This window comes from Chlorocebus sabaeus, chromosome 29 (assembly GCF_047675955.1).
Source record: "Chlorocebus sabaeus isolate Y175 chromosome 29, mChlSab1.0.hap1, whole genome shotgun sequence".
Taxonomy (NCBI): Eukaryota; Metazoa; Chordata; class Mammalia; order Primates; family Cercopithecidae; genus Chlorocebus; species Chlorocebus sabaeus.
In genome coordinates, this window is record NC_132932.1 from 20,685,340 (window position 1) to 20,704,879 (window position 19,540).

At 39.3% G+C, this 19,540-nt stretch overlaps 1 protein-coding gene across 15 annotated transcripts in view; it reads right to left on the bottom strand.

The window, feature by feature from the left end:
• AKAP13 (A-kinase anchoring protein 13) overlaps positions 1-19,540 on the bottom strand; it is a 353,478-nt gene that overhangs the window by 48,287 nt on the left and 285,651 nt on the right. For all 15 annotated transcript variants that reach the window (XM_073013063.1, XM_073013062.1, XM_073013060.1 and 12 more), the window contains 3 exons: positions 16,690-16,744; positions 14,022-14,154; positions 5,254-5,428 (listed from right to left, as the gene is read on the bottom strand). In XM_073013063.1, coding sequence (XP_072869164.1) covers positions 5,254-5,428; positions 14,022-14,154; positions 16,690-16,744 — 363 coding nt within the window. The remainder of the gene's footprint in view (positions 1-5,253; positions 5,429-14,021; positions 14,155-16,689; positions 16,745-19,540) is intronic.

Genomic DNA, 19,540 nt, shown 5'->3' on the forward strand with positions numbered 1-19,540 from the left:
GGTCTTCAAAAAGATTGTCTATAACTTTCAACCTTACATCTCCTGATAATGTTTCACATCACAATCCAGAACTGAGAGTTGGTAGATCAACTATCCTATTTCTGATTCAAGCAGGTGCTCTCAATACCAGTGGTAGAAAAACTCTCCTTAAGGCTTATAAGCTTACTCTCTTCTGGTAGTAATTCTGCTTTGTCCATTAAATTCTCGAATCAAACACCAACCTATTTTGTGCTTTCATCAGAGATCAGTTGATAAATAACTAGAAAATCCTTTGAAACTATCAGTGGTCCAATATCTACATTTTTAGACATACAAATAATATGTAAGTACATTCTTTAAAAATTCAAACAATATAAAAGAATAAAACAAAGAGTCCTCTTCAACTCCTTTTCTCCTTATTTCTCTTTTTTTTCAGATTGTTAACAGTTTGGTGTATAGCCTTTGAGATATTTTTGTACATTTTTTTTTTTTTTTAATAGAGTCTCACTTTTGTTGCCTAGGCTGGAGTGCAGTGGTGCGATCTCAGCTCACTGCAACCTCTGCCTCCCGGGTTCAAGCGATTCTCCTGCCTTAGCCTCCTAAGTAGCTGGGATTACAGACGTGCACCACAATGCCCGGCTAATTTTTTGTTTTTTAATAGACATGGGGTTTCACATGTTTCCCAGCCTGGTCTCAAACTCCTGACCCTCAGGTGTTCCACCTGCCTTGGCCTCCCAAAGTGCAGGGATTATAGGTGTGAGCCACCACACCCGGCCTATTTTTGTAAATTTATATAAACTACTGTTTGTTTTCCATAAACTGGGATCATGCTGTATATACTGTTGTATTTACTGACTTTTCAACTCATCAAAATGTCTTGGAGAGCTCTGTCTGTACCTGTAGATATCTCCCAGGGCTTGGCATACTATGGTCCTTGGGCTGAATTAGGCCCAGTGCCTATTTTTGTAAAATTTTTTTTTGAGACAAAGTCTCGCTCTGTTGCCCAGGCTGGAGTGCAGCGGCTCAATCTTGGCTCACTGCAATCTCTGCCTCCTGGGTTCGAGTGATTCTCCCAACTCAGCCTACCAAGTAGCTGGGATTACTGGCATGCACCACCATGCCTGGCTAATTTTTGTATTTTTAGTAGAGATGGGTTTTCACCATGTTGGCCAGGCTGGTCTCAAACTCCCGACCTCAAGTGATCTAACCACCTAGGCCACCCAAAGTGCTGGGATTACAGGTATGAGCCACCGTGCCAGGCCTGTAAATAAATTTTTTATTGGAACACAGTCACATCCATTGTCTATGGTTGCTTTTGTGCTAAAAGGACAGGGTCCAGTAGTCATGACAAAGACCTGATGGGCTGCAAAGCCTAACATACCGCTGGTTCCTTCGCAGAAAAAGTTTGGCAACCTCTGATCTGTCCTATGTTCTCTCTTTTTATTTATTTATTTTATGAGATGGAGTCTTGCTCTGTCTCCCAGCTGGAGTGTAGTGGCTAGATCTTGGCTCACTGTAACCTCTGCCTCCCAAGTTCAAGCAATTCTCCTGCCTCAGCCTCCCGAGTAGCTGGGACTACAGGCACCACCACCATGCCCAGCTAATTTTTGTATTTTTAGTAGAGATGGGGTTTCACCACGTTGGCCAGCCAGTTTCCAACTCCTGACCTCAAGTGATCCTGACCTCAGCGCTTCCCAAAGCGCTGGGATTACAGGCGTGAGGCACCACGCCTGGCCCCTATATTCTCTATTTAGTATCAGCCTATCCATCTATATACTACACAAAATATATTATATTTTATTGATGGATATTTAAATTGCTTTCAATTTTTCCAGAATATAAACAATGTTACAATAAATAAGTACCAAGGATCATACTTTAGAATTCCTTTTTTTTTAAGCCACTGTGGGTGCCTGGCTTATATTGATATTCAATAAATATTTGTTGACAAACTGCTTTTGAATGAATCACATATCAAACACAGTAGCTTGCAGAATTCAGCCAAATGAACTTTGCTGATTGACTTCATATAAGTTCAAGGACTTAAGGGTATAATTATTGATAATTAAATGTAAAAAATAAATCCAGTGTGAAGTCATTAAGATTTTCTAGACTGAAGCTCTCCCCTTACTAATGCAGACAACAGAGTAGAAGCCATTTTCTTCCTTTATAAACAATTATAAATCAGGACAACATGCTGAAATATTTGAAAAAAATCCATGAATACCTTTCAGTGACTATTTGCATGCTTGAAGTTTTATTCAGCTGTTTTTAAATCTACCCATTAGTTGTTACATCTTTTTTTTCCATTATAGAGTCCATTTGTTTCATCCTTTTAGTAATTATCGTTTTTTTTTTTTTTTTTGAGACGGAGTCTCGCTCTTGTATGTATTTTTTTATGTTACGTATGTATCCTATGTAAGTATGCTAAAAATGTTTTAATAATAGGTGAACATGCTAGAAAGTGCTTGGTGACTACTGCTCTAGGCAACCAGGTTATTCCAGTACTAAGAGGCTGTGTCCAGTGGCGAAAAAACTAAACTACAGACCTTCAACTGGTGTCCCTGAAAAGAGTCCTATTAGAACCTGGGTTCCAAAATAATCACTGGAGGAATATTGAGCAATGATAGTCTCTTGTTTCCTGGAGGTTACATGAAATTACTACTATGTGGTAGTGGCTCTCAATGGTCTGGTAAGTCACAAACAAAGGATGTGATGTGTGTGATCTCTGCCCACAGAGATGCATAAGGATTTGGGTGAGAGCTCTCATGGCTCTTTGTTACTTTTGAAAAAACAGGACAGTAAAACAAATAGTGTTGCTGACTACTCTGGGGCTATAACATCCATAAAAATCATTTTACATGAATGTGTGTCATAAAGTCAATCATTTCAAAAAGTCACAGGAGCTGTAGCACAGATTAGACAGGCTGTGGGCTGTGTGCCAGCTGGAACTCCACTCCTCTTCCATGCAAGAGAGTGAGTGGAAATCATCATAGAAGTATGTTCCAATCTGTCCAAATACACGTGTTTTTTTTTTCTTTTTGCTTTTTGAGATGGAGTCCCACTCTGTTGCCCAGGCTGCAGTGCAATGGCACGATCTCAGCTCATTGCAACCGCCCCTCCCAGGTTCAAGAGATTCTCCTGCCTCAGCCTCCCGAGTAGTTGAGGTTACAGGCACGTGTCACCACGCCCAGCTAATTTTGTATTTTTAATAGAGACGGGGTTTTGCCACGTTGGCCAGGCTGGTTTCGAATTCCTGACCTCAGGTGATCCGCTCGCCTTGGCCTCCCAAAGTGCTACGATTACAGTCGTGAGCCACCACGCCTGGCCCAAATACACTTTTAAACATTTCAAATTTCTACCAGGCACAGTGGTGCATGCCTAAATACCAGCTACTCAGGAGGCTGGCTAAGCCAGGAAGATCACTTGATGTCAGGAGGTCAAGACTAGCCTGGGTAACTTAACGAGTAAGTTAACTATTTTTAGTAAGAAATTACTTGGGATATCCAACATAAATGACTGAAAACAAGATTTCAGGACATCATGGTCTGAGAGTTGCTTCTTGACATCTGAATTCGTTACCATTTTGTCTGAATTGGTTATAGGTATAATATCAGGTTAATTGCCTCAGTCTTCTGGGTGACTGGGCTGGGCCTGGGCTGGCTGGAACTCACCTCTGACCACAAGCAGCCTCCTTGATTTACCCTGGTATGCTCTACAAATACTACTTTTGATCTGTACACTGACAAAATTTGAGATGCATTGCCTTAGAGCAAAAATGTGCAAATTATGGTCTGTGGGCTAAATGTGGCTTGAAGCCTATTTTTGTATAGCTCATGAGCTAAGAACAATTTTTACATTGTAAATAGTTTTTAAAAATAAAAAAACTGGCCGGGTGTGGTGGCTCACACCTGTAATCCCAGCACTTTGGGAGGCAGAGATGAGCAGATCACGAGGTCAGGAGATCGAGACCATCCTGGCTAACATGGTGAAACCCTGCCTCTACTAAAAATACAAAAAAATTAGCTTGGTGTGGTGGTGGGCGCCTGTAGTCCCAGCTACTTGGGAGGCTGAGGCAGGAAAATGGCGTGAACCCGGGAAGCAGAGCTTGCAGTGAGCTGAGATTGCAACACTGCACTCCAGCCTGGGCGACAGAGCGAGACTCCGTCTCAAAAAAGAAAAAAAAAAAAAAAAAAAAAAAAAAAATCAAATTATTACATAACAAAAATTTTATGAAATTCAAATTTCAGTATCTGTAAGTTAAATTTTATTGGAATCACACTCATTGGTTTATGTATTGTCTACGGCTGCTTTTGCACTGCAATTGCAGAGTTCAAGAATTGTGACAGAGACCCTGTGGCTCACGACACCTAAGATACTTTTTATCTCATTTTGTACAGAAAAAGTTAAGCAACTCCTGCCTGAGAGTATCTTATCAAAACCAGGAACAATGCTCAGTTAGCAGACTTGGCTTTCAGCAGATCAGCATAGAATGTCTCTGTGCATGGAGGTGCTCTCCCTTGGCAGTCACTATGGCTTAATGTTGGTAATGGTTGAAGCATACACCAAAGTAATAGAATAAAAATCAGCACATATGATCTAACAAAAGACCACCGAGTAGCTTTAGGGTTTGGGGCTATGGGTAATTTTGATGCTGACACTGACTTTTAAAACGTGGAGTGGTTTAGAGATCATAGAACAGAGTGCAGATGCTCCTTATCCTTTCAATGAGGCTATATCCACATAAACCCATGGTAAGTTGAAAATACTGTAAGTCAAAAATGCATTTAAATACACCTAACTTTCTGGACATCATAGCTTAGCCTGGCCTATCTTAAACACGTTCAAAACACTTATATTAGACTACAGTTGGCCAAAATTATCTAGCACAAAGCCAGTTTTATGATAAAGTGTTGACTAGCTCATGTAATTTACTGACTACTGCACTAAATGTGAAAAACAAAATGAATATACGGGTAGACAGTTTATACTGAATGTGGATTACTTTTGAACCATTGTAAAGTTAAAAAACTGTAAGTTGAACCATCTTAACTTGACTTTGTATTTGAAATTGGGGTTGTCTGAAAAAAAAAAACATAGGCTGTATATTATATATCTAGAATTTCTTTATCATGTCTAAAGAAAGATACAAAAAGGGTTACTTCTCCACATAAATGAGGAACAGATAAGGAGTGGGGTGGACAGGAAACTAGAAATGAGCTTTCCTGAGCCAAGAGAGTTCCATCTTATGAGAGGAAGAAGCACGTCTCTTACTTGTGCAAGTATAGGCATCTTTGTTGGTGAAGGGCTTCATACACTGGCTACAGCTGATAGGACCCACAACAGGAATGGAACTGAAAGTGTGCCCGTTGACAGTCTTCTTATCTTTCTCCTTGTCTTTAGAATCTTTCTCCTTCTCCTTAATCTTATCTTTTTCTTTTTCCTTTTCCTGCCGAAGAAAAGAAAAGAATCCACAGTTAATGAAACACTGGAGGGCCTTCTCCTTACCTGGGCACCCAGACGGCATGTGGTCAACAGTGGCTGGTGACTATTTTGGACAAGAGTGAGAAAGTTCTGGACAAAGAGTGTGTGTGTGTGTGTGTGTGTGTGTGTGTTTAATTAAGGTGTTGGCATGCAAGTTACATTAGAAAATTCACATGAAAACTGGGCAGGCCGAACAGTTCTGGAAGTGGCTTATCCATTGGTTACTTCTACCGATAGACACAATGCCCAAGGACCAGCACTGCAAGGAGGGCTTCTGACGCCTCAGCACAGTCCTGCCTCAGCAAGCTACAGCACAGTCCACACAGGAAGAGAGGCCAGCTTTAGGCAGAAGGCAGAAGAAAGGGTGGTAGCAATTCTGGGATTGGCCTGAGGGAGAGAAAGATGCCTGGGCGGCATGAAAAATTGCCGAGGCTCCTCTCTAACTTTCTCACATCAATCGCATATCCCTAAGTGAGGGAGTACCTATGAAGTTTCCTCCTTTACTCTAGTTAGAAACATAAATATGCCCCACATATACATTTTCAGTTTCTCCTAATTAGAATTTTAAGGTTTATAAATATTAACTTTGGCCTAATTTTCAAACTGGCAAGAGGAGACTGATAAGAGGGGGAGACTGGAAAACCACACAATGGTTAAGAATACGGATAATGGTACCAGACCATGGTTCAGATTCAGGTACTACTACTACTACTGCCATGACCACCAACACCAACACCACCACCACTACTACTACTACTACTACTTGGTAATGGTGTGACCCTGGGTAGATTATTTCTCTGAGCCTCAGTTTTCTCATTTGTCAAACGGGAATAATCACAAAAGTACCCATGTCATACGTTTTTTAAAACATGAGAATTAGGTGAGATAATACATTTCTAAAGCATTTTGCACAGTGCCTGGCACAAACTGAATACACAGTAACACTTAGCAATATTATTAATTACGCATAATTTACTGGAAATGAGTTTCATTAGCTCATTATTCTCCTAAGCCAACAGAGAAAGGTATTGCTTGTGGTAATGGAACGGAAGTTTTGATGTGAGAAGGGAAGATAGAAGAAACTGGGGAGTGGCTAAAGGATAACGGTGCAGGGCAGGGAGGATAGGAGAATGCACAGATGACAGGAAGGAGCCTTGTTAATAATTTTTCTCAAAAGCCACCTTTGTCGTTCCTCAAGCTAGTTACCAACAGGGTCACTTCCTTTAAGAAAACAGAGTACTAGGGAAAGGAAGTCCCAAGGCTTAGTAGCTCACTCCTCTACCCTAAGTACCTAGGGGTGCAGGAAGGCAGGAAAAGCAGGCAGTGTCCCTAGGTCGGAAAGATAACCTTCCTAAGCCGTGCTCTCTGACCTCTTTTGTGAAGTTCCTTTCTTTCCTGTGGTCTTCCCTCACTTGTCAGAGTGGCAACAGAAACTGATACTCACCTTGTGCTTCCTGTGTGCCCAGTCACTGCCCAGGTGCTTCTACTTACTGAGTAGGCCATAACCAGGCCAGGTACAAAGCTCAGGGGACACCAGCAAAGAAGAGATCAGACTGGGTGACCAGTGGGGGCACGGGCTGGGAGTCAGGAGCTCTAAGTGCCAGAATACCTTGGCCATGTCACCTCAAGAATAATGTAGGAATGTCAGAAATGTTCTAGAGACAGACCGAAAGCAGAGGACTCATATGACATCAAGCCTCAATCGAAGAGAGGTTGTTATCAAAGCTTACAGAGTCATGAAGAGGAATGGAAAGGAATTCAAACCTTGAAAACCTGCAGAACGACTGATGAATGCTGGGTCCTTAATTAAATATCTAAAGCAGTCAGGGACATTTCAGGTGAACACCAACCTTAGGAGGCCAGGACCATGGGGACATAACCATGCTCTCCGTAAAAGGTCCTTTAAGCACTGTTTGGCAGAGTACTTGGCTGGCTAATTAGTATCGATGAGATAATTTCCTTTCAAACCAATTGGACTACAAAGAACTACCATTCACAAGGTAGGAGGTTTTATCTATTGCCAATACTATTGTTACGTCCTTAAAAAAAAAATTCCAGGAAAATGGGTGTCCCAAGTCAGTGATCACGACAATTACTAAATGCCTTACATTTTGAATCAATGTCTTCTACATACATCATTTCGTGTGACTCAATGACTCTGAAGTGGGCAGGGTGAGCGTTATGCTTCCAATTTTACTATGTAGAGGATAAAGATAATAAATAACCGCTAAAAATCTGAGCAGTTACTAAGTGCTAAGCACCGTAATAGGCAATTCACATGTATTTTCTCACAGCAACCCAATGAATTAAGTACTAGGTATTATCTCCATTTTACATCTGAAGAGACTGAAGCTTAGAGATGTTTAATAACGTATTTGAGGCCACACGCCAGTAACTGCTCAAGCTGAAATTAAGATTCAGATCGGGCTGACTGTAAAGCTCAGCTCTCATACACTGCACTATGCTGCCAGGGACTGGAGAGGTTGGTTGACTTGCAAAAGGTCACACAACAGATGATCAGCACAGTCAAAATGGGAACACAGGTCTTCTGACTTTCTGTTCAGAACCCATCCACTGTAATGAAATGGTAAATAATTGCTACATCTATGATTCATGTGAAGTCTTTTGCTAATCAAATACATATAATGAACATCTAAGAGCCAAATTACTACACTTTTGAATTATAAAAAATAATGAGAGAGGAAGGGAGAAAAACTCCACTTTACAAAACAGGAAGCTGTTCTGAGTGAAAATTGGTAACCGCACAAGTACATAAAACTTTAATAATAACAACTAAATTTGGGGGTTTTCAAATAATTTCTTTCTTTTAACTAAATTTTGCTAAAGGTTTTTCCATGCATAAAATGTTAAATGGAAAAGCACGATTTTTTTGCTCAGGAAAGTTAAAGTATACTTCAATCGTTTAAAAAATCTTTTTATGGCAACCAGTTTATCCTCTCAAGCCTTGCAATGTTCCCCAAACCTGAATAAATAAGAAATAGCTTCCCTTTGCAACAATCCAAACTAGTTCTTCCCAGGATAGAAACAAAACAAAACAACCAACTCCACTGGCTCTTTCTGTGTTTACTAGAATTTAGTGCTTTAAAGAAGTCAGGCTCTTACCTCCCCATGCTTTGGTCCTATGAATCTCACTGTTATGTGGGGTACTTCATGAAACCGACCCCATTTTATCGACATGATTCGACCCCCATGCCAGGAAACGTGCTCTCACAGAAGCGGGGGTGCATGCCGTCAAGGTAGAGCTCAGCAGCTTTGAGCTGCCATTAGTGAAACCATAAGAGGAAGCCAGAGACTGGTTGAGAAAGGGAAGGAGGGAGGGCTGAGACTGCTTGTTTCCTTAAGACAGTCTTAACTCTTTGAATGCTGCTGGTAAAGCCAACAACCCTTGTTACAAAGGATACAGGAAATGAAACAAAACCCCATTGCCCCCAAAAACAGTGTGTGTGGACAGTGCTTAAACTGCAATATAAGAACTCTGGCAAGGTTTGGGCCAAGTTTTTACACGGGAAGTTAAGGAACACATGTTATCTATTTTAAAATAGACTCCTCATTTTATAAAATGCAGTGGGTTTCCTAAGAAAACTTTTTAGTGAAGTTGCCTGTGGTAAAGTGGTGACTAGTTATTTTCTGAAGTTTGACTTTTCCATGTTTAACAACTGGCAAAATGCTTTAGCTGGGGAAACAGACTAACAGTATTTAACAGGGATAGATGCAGGTAACAACTGCACTAGGACACTATCAAAGGTGATTCTTCACTTTTCCAAAAATATCCCTTTATACATGTAATTACAATAAAAAGAACACTCTGGACAACTGTGAAAACATGATATGACCAAACAACTGTCATGTTACAGATCTTTAATCAAAGAAGGAATGAGAATTACGTTTAACATTAAGTCTTTGTAAACACTACTCTAGGAGGCACTTCTGAAAGGCTAATGGGTACAGCTCTTTTTTATACAGACCACAGGACCTAGGAGCTTTAACTGAATTTCCTGTTACAAAGTCATGTAGTATACTTGCAGCTGTGCAGGAATTTAACCCATGCACTCAAAAATACCTACTTCAAATCAAATAGATTTGTCTGAAACATTTCTAACCACCTCTTGTTTGTCTACAAAGAAGAAAGCTTAGTATTAGGTTGGTGCAAAAGTAACTGCGGTTTAGAAAAAAGAAAACCAGTGTGATAGGATGGTTTAAAGAGGGTCATTCCACTCCCTTTGTGAACTCAAGCATCATGCATATGAGTGTTTAAATACTCTGCAACATGCAAAATTACTTAGCAGGAAATAGCACTATCTCTCAAAGATATTAAGACAAAAGCAGAAACTGCTGGTCTTCCTGTTCTACTTCCTGTTTAGCCCCCCCCTTCAACAAAAACATACAATATATTTAATCTAATCACTTATGCCAGTCGGTGATAATTCTCAAAAGGACATAGGATCAAGGACTCAATTTTTTAAGTTTATATACAAAACCCAGTACTCCAGACAAACTGTTACCCTCCTAGGAATGTGAACAGTTTACTGCCTACTGGCTTTTGGCTTTTTTGGACTTGTTTAAGAACTGTGTATCATCACAATTATACAACTGAATGGAATATATCTAGGTTAATCACTATAAACTATTTTCATAAAGATACATATATATCATGCAAAAGGAAAGCAGACATTTTCAAATAATCCTTAGACACTTTTCTGAGTTACAGGTGGCATTTTAATATCATATTCAGTAGATGCTTTTAATTTTTCCTTTAAAAGATGTAGGTCTAGCTTTATTGAATGGTTGGTTAATAAAACAATTGGATCAGATGGTCTCTCATAGCATCTATTTAAAAAATAATTTTGGAAAACTGAAAATTTGTGATTTTCACAGAAAAATCAGTGTCAATATCCATAGTAGCACTTTCAATTTGTTAACATTATGGAGAAGTAACATTATTCAATAGTTAAGAACAAGATTAGAGTTAGCATCACTATGCTAAGAAAATTTAATATTCATTAATTTTTATGTTACCATTTAGAAAATAAATTACTTCTGCATGGTAGAATGCTATGCAGATACATAGCATAGTGAGGGTATTTAACACAAAACATACTGCTTTTCCTCTATTTCTTTCCTTTCTCATTTTTTTTTTTAAGAGACAGGATCTCACTCCATTGTCCAGGCTGGAGTGCACACAGCTTACTGCAGCCTTGAACTCCTGGGCTCTGATCCTCTTGCCTCAGCCGCCTGAGTAGCTAGGACTACAGGTGTGCACCACTACGCCCAGCTAATTTTACAGTTTTTTGTAGAGATGAGATCTCACTATACTGCCCAGACTGACCTTGAACTCTTGGTCTCAAGTGATCTCCTCATCTCAGCCTCAAAGTACTGAGATTACAAGTGTGTATCACTGTGCCACGCCCCACACTTTTTAAAAATCATCTTTTGCTACATTGATAAAAGCCAAGCTGTTCCAATTTTATTTAAAAGTGAGCTAATAACAACTCACTATAAAAGGTGACTTACAGTTGCCACTAGGACACTCTAAACACTTGGTAATGGGAAATGGACTATAATCTAGGGTTACGAATTTGTAATTTTTTGAGTTTCCACTGCTAAACACAGCCTGGCCCCAAGAGATCAAATCTTGAAGCCAAGTCGGAAAGAGGAACCAATCTCAATTGCAAAAGAGTGCTGTCATTTTGACAAAGGAGATGATCAAAGGCAAGAGATCAACTGACACTAAACAGTTTCTACCAGTGATCACAGATTTCAGTCTAACACAAAGTATGTTTTCTCCTGTCCTTTCTGCTCATCCCCTCCTAGCAAACTCCAGTCCTTTCAGATTTAAAAAGTTAAAAGAAAAAAATTATACTGTATAGTAACATTTTGTTTAAACACAAAATGATGAAGTCAGATCACAGGAGGTTGTGTGACTTGAAGCATATGTCTCTGTGCCTCAGTCTGTAAAACAAGGAGGCCAAGATGAGACTTTTTTAAAGGTCAGGGTCCAGTTTCTAAATTCCATCTTACATTGTTTTTTTTCCCATTGTGTGTGTGTTTTACCTCATCCATGCTCTGTTCTAAAACTCCATGACATTGGGGAGATGGCTAGAAAGGGGGAATGTCCACTTATTTATTGGTCTTCCATGAAAAGCTTGTTTGAAGACAAGATTCGGCAGTTCAAAAGCAAAATAAAAAACAACAAAAAATTTTTGAATGTATCCAAACTATACCATAAAGTTTTTCAAGGTCATGACTATGAGCTTTAGTTCTCTTAGGTGCCTGTTAACACTTAGAGGAATGCTAAGACTATACAAGTCATTTAATAATATTTGGCTAATTTATATTGATCTATCCAAGGGGATTTTCTTTTGTTGATACCAACTATTATCCAAGCCAGCAGTGGTAAGTAAAATAGGTAAGGCTCTATTTTAAGCCTGGCTGCCAATGTGTAAATGTGTAGAATACTGGTAAAGCATTCTACCCTCTTTGACCTTCATTTTTTTTTTGAATTATAAAACAAGGCTGAGTCCGAAGCTAATACTTAAATGTGTGATTATGCTAGAAATAATTTGCTAGACTCTTTGTATCCCTCCCTGATTGCCTACTTTCTCTCCATTCTGTACTTGGACAGGAGAAATGAAGAGAAAACAATTCTTGTGGCAGGTTTTGTGGAAAAATTTCTCTGAATGTATTTGCCAAACCAAGAGATCTTACAAAACATGGTAAAATACTTTGGCTATATGTTCATCAGCCCACTGAACTGAGGGTTTGAGAAGCTTAGTGCACCTTGTTTTGTGGGGGAGGAGGCGATGCCCTTTTATGACAGTATTATTGAATTCAATGTTTATTTATTCCCTTACTTCTAAGTATGCATATATGTACATGTGTGTATATATCGTATATGCATGTATATACTACACACTCACACACACGCACGCACGTACATACACAGTGATTGCTTGCAAGAGTTCCTTAACTGATTTCGAATTTTTATTCATTTATGTCTTTATTTTGTTAGAGGGTGTTGTGGGTAGACAAATAGGGTAAGAGAGGCGAAAAGATTTTCCCCACAGACTTGAACTAGAATCAGTTTTGGTTTAGCACTGGGAATCAGTATAAGAAAGTGAACTTCTTTTCTCCCTTTCTTTTGAAAATACATTTTTAAAAAACATTAGAAATACATAAACCAGCCGGGCGCGGTGGCTCACGCCTGTAATCCCAGCACTTTGGGAGGCCGAGGCGGGCGGATCACAAGGTCAGGAGATCGAGACCATGGTGAAACCCCGTCTCTACTAAAAATAGAAAAAATTAGCCGGGCGCAGTGGCGGGCGCCTGTAGTCCCAGCTACTCGGGAGGCTGAGGCAGGAGAATGGCGTGAACCCGGGAGGCGGAGCTTGCAGTGAGCTGAGATGGCGCCACTGCACTCCAGCCTGGGCGACAGAGCGAGACTCCGTCTCAAAAAAAAAAAAAAAAAAAAAAAAAGAAATACATAAACCAAAACATTAAGCATAGTTATCGCTAAGTGGGGTTATTACAGGAGATTTTCATTCTTTTACTTTTAGATTTTGAAGATTTCCCTAATGAGCATGTAAAAAATAACTAGATAAAAAATGTTACTTTAGGCTGGGCATGGTGGATCACACCCAGTGCTTTGGGAGGCTGCAGCAGGAGGAGTGCCTGAGGTAAGGAGTTAGACCGGCCTGGACAAAATAGCAAGATTTCATCTCTACAAAAAAATTTAAACATAGCTCAGCATGACGGCGCATGACTGTAGTCCTGGCTACTTGGGAGGCTAAGGTGCAAGGCAGGAGATTGCTTGAGCCTGGCAGTTCAAGACTGCAGTGAGCCATGAACACCACTGTGCTCCAGCCTAGGTGATAGAGTGGAGCCCTCTACACACACACACACACACACTCACACTCTCTCTCTCTCTCTCTCACACACACACTTGGTTTAAATATTTATTTAATCTCTTAAGCACTAAGAGAATATGTTCTAAATGCTCCTAATTAGAAATAGATCTAAGAAATCATATTAATCTTAAAAGTTCTTGTAATCTTCCGTAGGATAATCCTTCCCTCTAAACCCAAATGTAAATATTTTCAATCCTTTGATCTTGGCATAAAATCCTTCTTTTGCATTTAAACTGATATTACAGATTTAAGCACTGTGGTTTAAGAGGATGGGATTTGAAACCAAAGAGATCTGGTTTGAACTACTTCTTCACATTAGAGGAGCATCCTTGGTAAGGTACATCACTTTTAGAAAAGAGAGATAATACCTACCTGATAGGGCTGTTGAAAGGGTTAAATAATATATGGAAAGCACTTAGCATATAGTGAAAATTCAGTAACTGGTAGTTCCACTTCTTGTTAGTTTTCTTATTATTTTCCTTTACATATTAGGCAATTTCAGGGAGTAATCCTAAATTTATTTTCATTTATGTCCCCATGATTTAACCAGTTTTGGCGTGTATAAAGGCTGTGACAGAATCCTACTGAGGACCGACTACGGTGATCACAAGCAATGCCCACAGTGATACTTACTTTGCTCTTCTTGCTGCTGGACATTTTATTCTTGATGTAGCTGAATGTACGACTGACTTTTGTTGCACTCTTCCATTCAGAATCTTTCTTGAAGAGGCTTTGTGGCGGGAAATTATAGTTCTCTTCTGTTATACTAAATAAAACAAGAAGATTGACTTTTTTAAAGGACTACAGAAGTTAAATAAATGTGAAGCAGAATAAAAGGTAGATGAAGGTTGCTTTTTATAGAACACAGTATGCCACAACGCCCAGGTTCTGTTATCAAAACTTGGCTAAGTTTCCTTAGATCCATCACTGATGTTTTTTTGCTCACTTGTTTGTTTTGGAGACAGAGTCTTGCTCTGAGTGGTGTGATGATAGCTCACTGCAGCCTCGAACTCCTGAGCTCATATGATCTTCCTGCCTCAGCCTCTAGAGTAAGCTGAGACTGAAGGCACATGCCTTCAGTATTTTTTTTTTTTTCTAATTTTTCTAATTTTTTTGTAGAGATGGGGTCTTGCTATATTGCCCAGGCTGATTTCGAACTCCTGGCTTCACACAATCCTTCCACCTCAATCTCCCAAAGTGCTGGGATTATAGGCGTGAGCTACCGCCTGGCCCATTTTTAATGTTTTAATTATGGGTTTTCAGTGATCTTATGTTAAAAAGAGCCTGTCAATTATTAGATAATTATTTTGTATGGAATCTATTCATCTACAATAGCACTCAATCTACAAACTCCTTTGCAACAAATGGGCGCTTGAAAGGAAACCCATATATGTAGCAGAATGACAGGGTACTTGCTAATAGGAGTTGCCAACCAAGGAGTCTTATGACTGACTACATATCCAAGTTCCTTAATGGTACAGATCACAACTCTTTTCTAGCCTTTGGGACACTGGACAATCAGGACTGTGGACTGGTCCATGCAGCTAGCTTCAATTTTAGGAGGGAACGTACTGAGTAGCAGGCAGAATTGAGGCAGAGTGTTGAAAGATCAATTTTAGGAGTTTTATGTAGATTCAGATATACTGATCTACCTGTTTGAGAAGTCTACATAAAATCTAAGTCCATCCAAGATGGACGTGTTCTAACTTAGGAAATTTGCAATGGTTGATTTTCTTAAATGCTGGGCATTTGGGCCGGGTGTGGTGCTTATGCCTGTAATCCCAGCACTTTGGGAGGCCGAGGCAGGCGAATCACGAGGTTAGGAGTTCGAGACCAGCCTCACCAACATGGTGAAACCCTGTCCCTACTAAAAAATACAAAAATTAGCTGGGTGTGGTGGCATGCGCGAACACAGGAGATGGAGGTTGCAGTGAGCCGAGACTGTGCCACTGCCCTTCACCCTGGGCGACACAGTGAGACTCTGTCTCCAAAAAAAAAAAAAAAAAAAAAAGCTAGGCATTCGAATAAACAATCCGTTACATAGAAAAGGCATCCATTTATACTACACTTTGCTTAGGTGTTCTAAAATAGTTATTTTAGACGGTTCCCACAGAACAGCAGTGATTGCCTCTAGGGCCTCTGTGAGAGGGCAGGTGGCAGGCAGAAGCAGCACCATAAGGGGTCTGGTCAACAGTCAAAGTTTATTTACATATGTGTTGTTTACAAAACAAAGCAGTCTGTTTTTAAGATAATGGGGAAATGGTATGAAAACCACTGCTCTAGAAAGGAGAAAGAACAAATAAGCTGTAAAAGCAGTACAAAGAAAAGCATTCATTGCAAGGGTTCTGAATCAGAATCATAACTGATGCCTCTGTGAAAAGGCAACTCAGAAAAAACTGCAGGGCAGCTATAGGAACCTGAATTATGCTTCAAGTAGAATATTCCGTCTCATAAGCATGAAAACTGAAATTAAAATAATGAGTCAGAACAGAAATCTTTTGCTTGCTGTCAAGTAAAGAATCAATTCGTGGCCGGGCGTGGTGGCTCATACCTGTAATCTCAGCACTTTGGGAGGCCGAGGCAGATGGATCACCTGAGGTCAGGAGTTTGAGACCTGCCTGACCAACATGGAGAAACCCTGTCTCTACTAAAAATACAAAATCAGCCAGGCATGGTGGCGCATGCCTGTCATCTCAGCCACTCAGGAGGTTGAGGCAGGAGAATCGCTCAAACCTAGGAGGCGGAGGTTGCAGTGAGCCGAGATCGTGACATTGCATTCCAGCCTGGGCAACAAGGGCGAAACTCTGTCTCAAAAAAAAAGGAAAAAGAAAAAAAAAAGAAGCAATTCATTTACTCCGACAGAGCTGTGTACCATTTACATGTATACAGAAGAAAACAGCTTTAAAGCTTAAAATAGCTAAGAGTATTATAAATTGCACACACACACAGACACTAATATGAAACAAAATGTTGTTAAACTGTTAGATTTAGGAATGAAAAATCCCCATAAGCAAAGTGTGCATGAGTTCACAAAATCAAATAATAGTGTACCCTCACATCAATAAATACAAACCATTTTTATCACGAGGATAGTGTAATTAATCAAAGAAAACTACTGAAGACATTAACTTTAAGAGATATAGCCTTCATGACAAAACCACCTTAATCATTATTCCAAATTTATCACTCAAAGAAGAATCCGACAAGCTCAATTAACTTAGTTTATGTAATTAAATGGCCTAAGAGATTTTAAATTTTCTTCATTTTATTTCTGGAAAAAGGAGTAACAAGTTTATAGTACCTCTCAGTCTGATCAGCACTGGTATTGTGGAAGGTACTGTGGAAGGGCCGTGAATCTAGAAAACAAGGCAGAGGAAAAGTTAGAATCAAAAAATTTAACACATGACAGGTAGAATATTTATAAATTCACAATGACACAGCTAAAGCAATAACAGCATGTGAAAGTCAGCACATGGTACCTCCTCCTTCTAAAGGTTTGAAAGAAGGAAAAATTAAACTTGAAACCCTCAAATTAGAACCAGAAGTAGGCAGTGAATTTCTCATAAAGCAAGTAAGCTTAATCCGCGACTCAAGTAATTGAAAAGACTCAAAATAACTTTTCTAATGCTTAAACATACACGAAGCAGGTTTAATTCCAGTTCTTAACAATCTTAAGTTTGCACAAACCATCCTTCTGAGATGACATCATAGGAAGAATATAGAATAGGAAATTAAATGTCATATTTTATCCCTGCTAATACTGCTTTTAAATGTTTCTATACTAAAGATCTAGCTCATCTCTAATATTTTCATGAGAATTGCTAGAAAAAGATTAGTAACCAGGAAAGAGCATCAGAGCTGGCTTATCAAGTCTTGGCCCTGTCACTAATTTGGGATGAGACCTTTGGATTGCATTTCCTCATCTGTGAAATGAGGGAGATAAAACAGATGGCAAAGTCCTTTCCAGGCTAATAGAGATAATAATGAATGAGGCAGATGCATACTTCTTCCTTCCACAACTACTGGGCCATAAACTGCTGCAGATCATTAAAATTCTAAGACTATGTTAGATAGGGCAATATGAAGAAAAAACAGAAGGAATATTATCATTATTTTGATCTACCACATGTTAATAAAGGTTGAGTTACTGAAGACTTAGATGAGAGCAAGGCCTCAGTTACAGTGATAAATGATTTTCAGTTTTCAGGAGATCAGTTACAGAACTATTTCCATGTATATTCCAGGGAAATAAAGGTTACCCTATATCACTACTGTAACGATTTAGACAAAACACCCTCCTTTTTCCTTGAGGTTGGTTTCAAGGATCTCTGAGACTACTGTGAGCCAAACTTTAACCTGATAATCTGACAGAGACTTGAAGACGTTCTACTACCAGATAACCAGCATTTGGGCCAGGCACAGTGGCTCATGCCTGTAATCCCAACACTTTGGGAGACTGAGGCAGGCGGATCACTTGAGGTCAGAAGTTGAAGACCAACCTGACCAACATGGTGAAATTCCTTCTCTACTAAAAATACAAAAATTAGCCAGGCGTAGTGGTGCGTGCCTGTAGTCTCAGCTACTCGGGAGGCTGAGGCAGGAGAACTGCTTGAACCCAGGAGGCGGAGGCTGCAGTGAGCCGAGATCGCTTCACTGCACTCCAGCCTGGGTGACAGAGCGACTTTCTATCTCAAAAACAAAAACAAACAAAAAAACCCCCAGATTACCAGCATTTGAAACTCTTCAACTCTCCAACTGTTTTGGATTCTGAACAGAAATCCAAAACTGTAGTTATTATTTTTATTATTATTAAAAATTGTTTTTTTAGAAACAGGGACTTGCCATGTTGCCCAGGCTGGTCTTGAACCCCTGGGCTCAAGCAATCCTCCTGTATCAGCTTCCCAAAGTGCTGGGATTACAGGTGTGAGCCACTGCACCTGGCTAAATTTAAATTGCCAACAAGTAGGAATGATACATAAGAAACCTTAACTTCTAAGTCTTCAAGAGATTGCCTTCCGTATTTTTTTCCCTTTTTCCCAATTTGGGGTTCTTCTTCTATTTATTTCACTTACGACACATGGTAACAACAGCCAGGTGAGAGGGAAAGATTAGCAGAATAAGAATATCTGGGATTCATTTCCAGGTTCCATATAATCTAGGTATAAACTATCAGCATTTTAATTTCATGATGTCTCAGTGTACTTAAAAAAATCGAGAGGATTTAAAAAAAAAATCAGGGGTTTTAAAACTTTTTCTGCCCAAGGAAACTTCGGTGATATAAGCAGCATTAAATTTTCTAAGCTTGCCTGGATTCTATTATACATTTAAGCAATTACCTAGTAAGTTACCACCCTAGTAATATGAACTAAATAAAAATAAAATTCATAATGCAAAAAAATACCAACCAACACAAAACCAGGCCAATAATAAGCTTCCAGTAGAATACTATGGAATAAATTAAAAACTGAACAAATATGTGATTGAGTACTAGGAGAATCTATGACTCCTACAATATTTTCAACTTCTCCACTTCTAAAAATTTTAGTTAAGTTATAATGACCTTTTAGATGTGGTTCTGAAAACAGTAATTAATCCACCAGTGCCTCTGAAATTCCTAAAGTGTCATCAGGTTTTCAGAGCATCTAAGAGTAGAAAACAACCAACGCTACTTCCATGGCAAAATTATGGACAAAAGAAATGAAACGAAACTTGTCATTAAAGTTAGCCTGCAAAGTATTATTGCGGGTAAATAATATATTTCAACTAGATTATCTTTCAAGGCATGAAATAACCTGCAGATTTATACTACAGCCAGGAACTTCAGGGTGGAACTACTAGATGGACAGTCGAATATTTTTCAGAGTGTGTTCCATGGAACACCAGTTTCATGAAATGTATACAGTGCTGCACATATGGTGGTTTCCTAGTTAATACATTTGAAACAGTATATTGAACTCTGCCTTGAAAATCCACAATGTAACACAACATTAGCATTTTAAACCTTCTGAACCCAGAGTTGCCTAAATTTACTAATATTTGGCCATGAACCAACCCCTCCCTTCTTTTGGTTCTCCCTGCCTACACATAATTCTTACTAGTATTTTTGAATTTAAGGAACACATTTTGAGAAGATATTTGATTCAAAAGTTTCT